At 46.5% G+C, this 5000-nt stretch overlaps 1 protein-coding gene across 1 annotated transcript in view; it reads right to left on the bottom strand.

Annotated features, from left to right (window-relative positions):
• Positions 1–4707, bottom strand: part of NKX6-1 (NK6 homeobox 1) — a 6417-nt gene extending 1710 nt beyond the window's left edge. The window contains exons 1-2 of the mRNA XM_069099085.1: positions 3913–4707; positions 1425–1597 (exon numbers count right to left, since the gene is read on the bottom strand). Coding sequence (XP_068955186.1) covers positions 1425–1597; positions 3913–4627 — 888 coding nt within the window. The 5' untranslated portion in view covers positions 4628–4707. The remainder of the gene's footprint in view (positions 1–1424; positions 1598–3912) is intronic.
• Positions 4708–5000: the final 293 nt, after the last annotated feature.

Below are 5000 nucleotides of genomic sequence, written 5' to 3'. Positions count from 1 at the left end.
TAATCTAAAATAGATCCCTCTAGAAAATGACTATATCATTATCAGTCTGTTGTTTTGATATTGTTGAACAACAGTAACAACAAAGACCTAAAGGTGTTCAATTCATAGGCAAGAATTTTTCACCAAATACATGACACAATCCTGGATGAATATATTTTAATCTAAGCCATCAGCAATACGCTATAAATTATAGTGGCGCCTGTGAATTGGCCTCTCTTTATGTTTTCCCATCCGTTATGTATTTTATTCCAAGGAGCAGAATTGTGAGGAGAGGGGCTGTGATTTTCATTGTATTGGTGACAATAATTCACTGCTAGCTATTTAGATGGATTTACAGTGACAAATGAGGATCTCCAGGCAACTGTGGTATGGAGGTGAACCAACTTCCAAGTGCAAAAATACAATTTGAAGTAGAAAGTAGCTTGGACTAAAAGCTAAAGACAAGAGTGCTATTCAAAATTAGTTTCTAATCGTGCTTGTTGAAATTTTTTTTTAAAGCACTGCTGAATGTAACTTTAGATAATATTAATGATGTTTGGGGTTTTTAATTTAGGAAATAGGCAACAAAATCAATTAAAATAGAGCATTTTGGCAAGGATCAGAATAAATGCACAACCAAAAAGACATCAGATAGAAGAAACCAGAAAAGATATAAAGGAAAATAAACTTGAAACCTAGTATCCATAATAATTACTCTATACAATCTACCTCTTTCCCTCCCACTCCCTCCCAGCTTTTTAAAACTGAAAAAGAGAACAATTTGCAGCCTAGAAATAAGCCAAAAAAAATTTTTGTCTTATAGCTAGGGTTAGTTTGTGCTTAAAGATGCTGCCAGAAGATAATACAGAGATTATAACCCACAAACAAGATTGATTCCCCCTAGGTAGAAAATAATTTCCCCAACTACTAACTTTTTCTCTCCTAACTCAATATAGTCTCAGTCTTCCATATTATTTCATTTCATTGCTCACCATAAACATGCATATCTTGTGGTTAGTGCATACATACACAACACTCATTATTGTTAAATTATGGTTCTGCACACATAGCAATGTGTGCTCCAAGAATAAAACATTGGGAAGGACAAGAAGGCAAGAGGTGCCTGACCATCAAAAGTACCAGAAAGCTTTATGGAGGGAATAAAAAAGAGGTATCTAAAAATAAGCAGTACAGATGTGTTGGCAATGCCTTCACTTCCCCACTTTATAGGATGTTCATTGCTATCCAGATTAACCTTATTTTAAAGGCATGGATTGGGTTCTCTTTTTTGTTTGTTTATCAATTGTTTTAAAGACAACTGCTTTTTAACAGTTTTATGCAGACTATATATGTTTTTTTTATAACCCCCCCCCTTTTTTTTTACTACAGTCTCTTCCATGCTCAAGGCCACAACATCCCTGTAAAGTTCAACTTCAGGAGCTCACCTTGACTTGACTCTCTGTCATCCCCAAAGAATAAGCCAACCTGGCTCTTTCAGGTCCCGCCAAGTATTTCGTCTGCTCAAATGTCTTTTCCAGAGCGAAAATCTGCTGTCCTGAGAACGTCGGCCTTGTATGTTTCCTCTTCCCATCTTTGTCCAGCAAAATTGAACTTTGATCTGCCATAATGAATGGGAAAGGATTAATACAGGAGATCAAATAATTCACCCCAAACATGACTGAACTTAAAAAAAAAAACTTTTTCTCCTGGGAAAGTTAACCTAGTTCTGTGACAGGAAAAATTCCCTGGAGCAGAGACTTGAAGAGTGGTTATGGCCACAATATGTTTCCATTAACTGCTTTGATACGGATTTACTTTTATAATAATTTGTCATCCTACTCACTGGCAAATCAAATTGAACAAGGTCAAAGGATTGTTTTTCATTATGGAAAGTTTGTCTGAGCCAAATTGGAAAAGATACAATCAATTAAGGAGTTGTGGCCAAAAGCCTCTCTAATCCTTTATTATACATATTTTTCTGCCTTCAATTTATCCTGGAAAATGAATGGAAATAAGAAGCAATGTGATTTTGTGTTTTCATGGTAAAGAAATGCTTTTTAGTGGAAAAAGCCTTGAACTTAAAAGTATGGAACTGGTAGGTTAGGGTCACCGTTTCCACTTACTAGCCTGGATCTCCATGGGCCTCTATTGCCTTAATTATAAAATAAGAGGTCTGGCCTGGATCAGGCATTCTTAATCTTTGTGTGTGTGTGTGTGTGTGTGTGTGTGTGTGTGTGTGTGTGTGTTATGACCCCTTGATGAAGCCTATGGAAACCTTCTTAGAATAAGGTTTTTAAATGAACAAAGTACATAGGATTACAAAGGAAACCAATTATGTTGACATTCAGATATGAAAATATTTTTTTTAAAACAAGTTCTAAGAACTCTTGTACTAGATAATTTCTGAGATCCTTTCCAGCTATACGTCTATATTTCTGCGTACTAAATCATCCAAAGGAACCTGTAACTCCTTGCGTTCGCGCTGAGGGTTTGGTTTGTTTTCGTTAAGTGTCTTTAAAAAGATCAAACTGCCGGCATGACATACGAAATGTCCTGCTCTGCAGCCTTTCCACCTACTTCCAACTCTGCTGATTTTTCTAAAGTGTTCTCTCCTGAGCTTTTGCAAACTACAACATGAATGAAAAGACCCGGGAACTCTCGAGAGCTAAATAATTTGCACCACTCAGACAAAATCAAAATAAAGAAGAATGAAAAAGAGCTCTTTCACTCGGGACACAAATACCATTCGGAAAACCAAGAGCCTCGCCCTGATCTAGCGAGAAAAAAGTCAAATGTGAAGGGGGAAGGGGGGAAATGGATAGTGGGAGGTAAAATACAGATATTTTCCCCCAAGGGAAATCCTTGGGGACTAGGTTGTTTCTTCCTCCGGTTTCTCTCATGTTATTCTCTCCTGTCCCTGCATCCTTATCCCCATTCTTGTCTTGGAAAGTTGGGGATTTAAGCTGCCCTTTATGAAGACAAGGGTTAACTGATTTGGGTGAAAACCAGAAAGGAGAAGGAAAAAAAAAAAGCAGCATGAGAGCGAATCTACTTGGTAGTACTTGCAGACTAGAGACAGAATTGAACAGAGCAGAAGGAAGGAAGAACCTTCAATGTCCTAAGTGGTTGGCTGGAGAGGGGAAACGCGAGAACCAAAGGGCTGTCCTCGATTTAACCATTATTGCCTTCCTCTGAGAGTGGCTAGTAGGTCAACAATGGGCTCGCTGGTGGCCAAATTTACCCAAGGCGAATGAGGGGCGGGGAGGTGAAGGAAGAATAAAATGACATCGTGGTTTACATGCAAATAAACACATTCCTCTCTGGGGCCTTCGGGGCAGTCCAACTTAGTGAACTCTTTTGCAGTTCAGTCCCCTGCCCACCCATCCCCCACCCCCCCCACTAAGGGCCTTCCTAGAAGGGAACTGGGAGGAGTCCTAAACCCGCCACCAGAACCACAGGGGAAAGTGGCCTCTGACTAAGGGTCTTGCACTCCCTGCCCACCCAAGTAGTGTCCATAACCAGGCAGAACTTGAGCGGCCCGGAGCGGAGCGGACCCATAGGGCTAAACACAGCAGAAAAGCAGTGCTATACGTATGGCCGATGTATGCCCCAAGTAACGCCCCCCCCCCCCACTCACCCCCACGCCGTCCCTCAGGCCCTCGCCCTAAGCACACACCTGCTTTTTGAGATTTACCTCCAGTCAAAGGTGAGAGTGCAATGAGTAACTACAGCGGCTCAGAAAGTCGGGAGCCTTGTTTCAACCCTTCCCCACTCCCCGCCCACCTCCCACTTCAATTCCCCAGCCTTATTCCCCCTCCGAACTACACAAGGTGCAACCAGGAGTGGGGTGGAGAGGATGGACGAGGGAATGAGATAGAAAAAAAATGCATGTGTATGGGGCGGAGCAGGAAAATCTGGGGGGGCAATACTCACGAGGGGTGCAAGCAAGCCGGGCATCTCTCCACGGAGGACTCTGCATCACCCCAGGCCAGAAGATGGGGGTCCGGCCAGGAAGCTCCGCCAGGGGCTTGGGGTACCGGCCAACAGCCGCCACTGCGGCGGCACTGGGGCTGAAGTAGAGGCCAGGAGGAGGCGGTGGGGGGCTAAGGCTGCTGAAGCGAGGCAGGCCGGCCAGGAGCCCGGCCGGGGACGAGGCGGCTGCGGCTGCAGCTGCGGCGGCGGCGGCGGCGGCTGCAGAGGAGGAGGAGGAAGAAGAGGAAGCAGAGGAGGCAGAAGAGGAGGAAGAAGAGGAGGAAGAGGAGGAGGAGCCGGAGGGCGAGGCAGAGGGCAGGGAGGCCCCGGAGGTCAGGGGCATGGAGGGCCGGCTCAGGATGTCGTTGATGCCGTGCGGGGTGGCAGCCGAGAGCTGCTGTGGGGGGCTGCCCAAAGACGACAGACCCCCCGAGGTCGGGGGTTTGAGACCCGCGGGGTTATGGGCGCCCAAGGGTGGGGAGGGCGAAGAGGACGATGAAGACGACGAGGAGGAAGAAGGGGAAGAGGAAGCCTGGGGCCCCGTCGGGAGCGGTGGGTAGGCGGCCGGGTACAGCGGGGTCTTCATCTCAGCCATGCTGTGCAGGGCAGCCAGGGGAGGGCTGCTCAGCAGGAACGCGCTCTGCCGGGTGCCCTCCATAGGCCCCACAGCTAACATCCCACAGCCGAGCGCGGAGGCCGGACCCACAGGCTCACAGGGTAGCGTGGAGCCAAGAATCCGAGGGGCCCTACGGGCTCAGGGCTCCTCGGGGGGTCGGGCAGAGGGCTGGGGCCGGGGGAGGGGCTGGAGTTCCTCCTTCTTGGACAAGCCTGGTGAAGCTGATCCCGAAACTCCGAGAAGAGGAAAGAAAACCCCAGGCTGCTGCGCCCACTCCAAGCTACTAAGGGCCCAGCAGCGCAAGGCGAGGGGGCAACCTTACAAAAAGGGGGAAATAGAATCTTTCTTCCCCAAGTGCGCTCTCCCTCTCTCTCTCACCATCTCTCACTCTCTCTCTCTATCTCTCTCTCTATGTCTCTCTGTCTCTCTTTCT

The sequence above is a fragment of the Petaurus breviceps genome, unplaced genomic scaffold, assembly GCF_028583685.1.
Source record: "Petaurus breviceps papuanus isolate PSGF00001 unplaced genomic scaffold, PetGlider_PUasm1.0 126, whole genome shotgun sequence".
Classification (NCBI taxonomy): Eukaryota; Metazoa; Chordata; class Mammalia; order Diprotodontia; family Petauridae; genus Petaurus; species Petaurus breviceps.
Note: the sequence above shows the minus strand (reverse complement) of the source record. Positions and strands in the feature narration are given on the sequence as shown.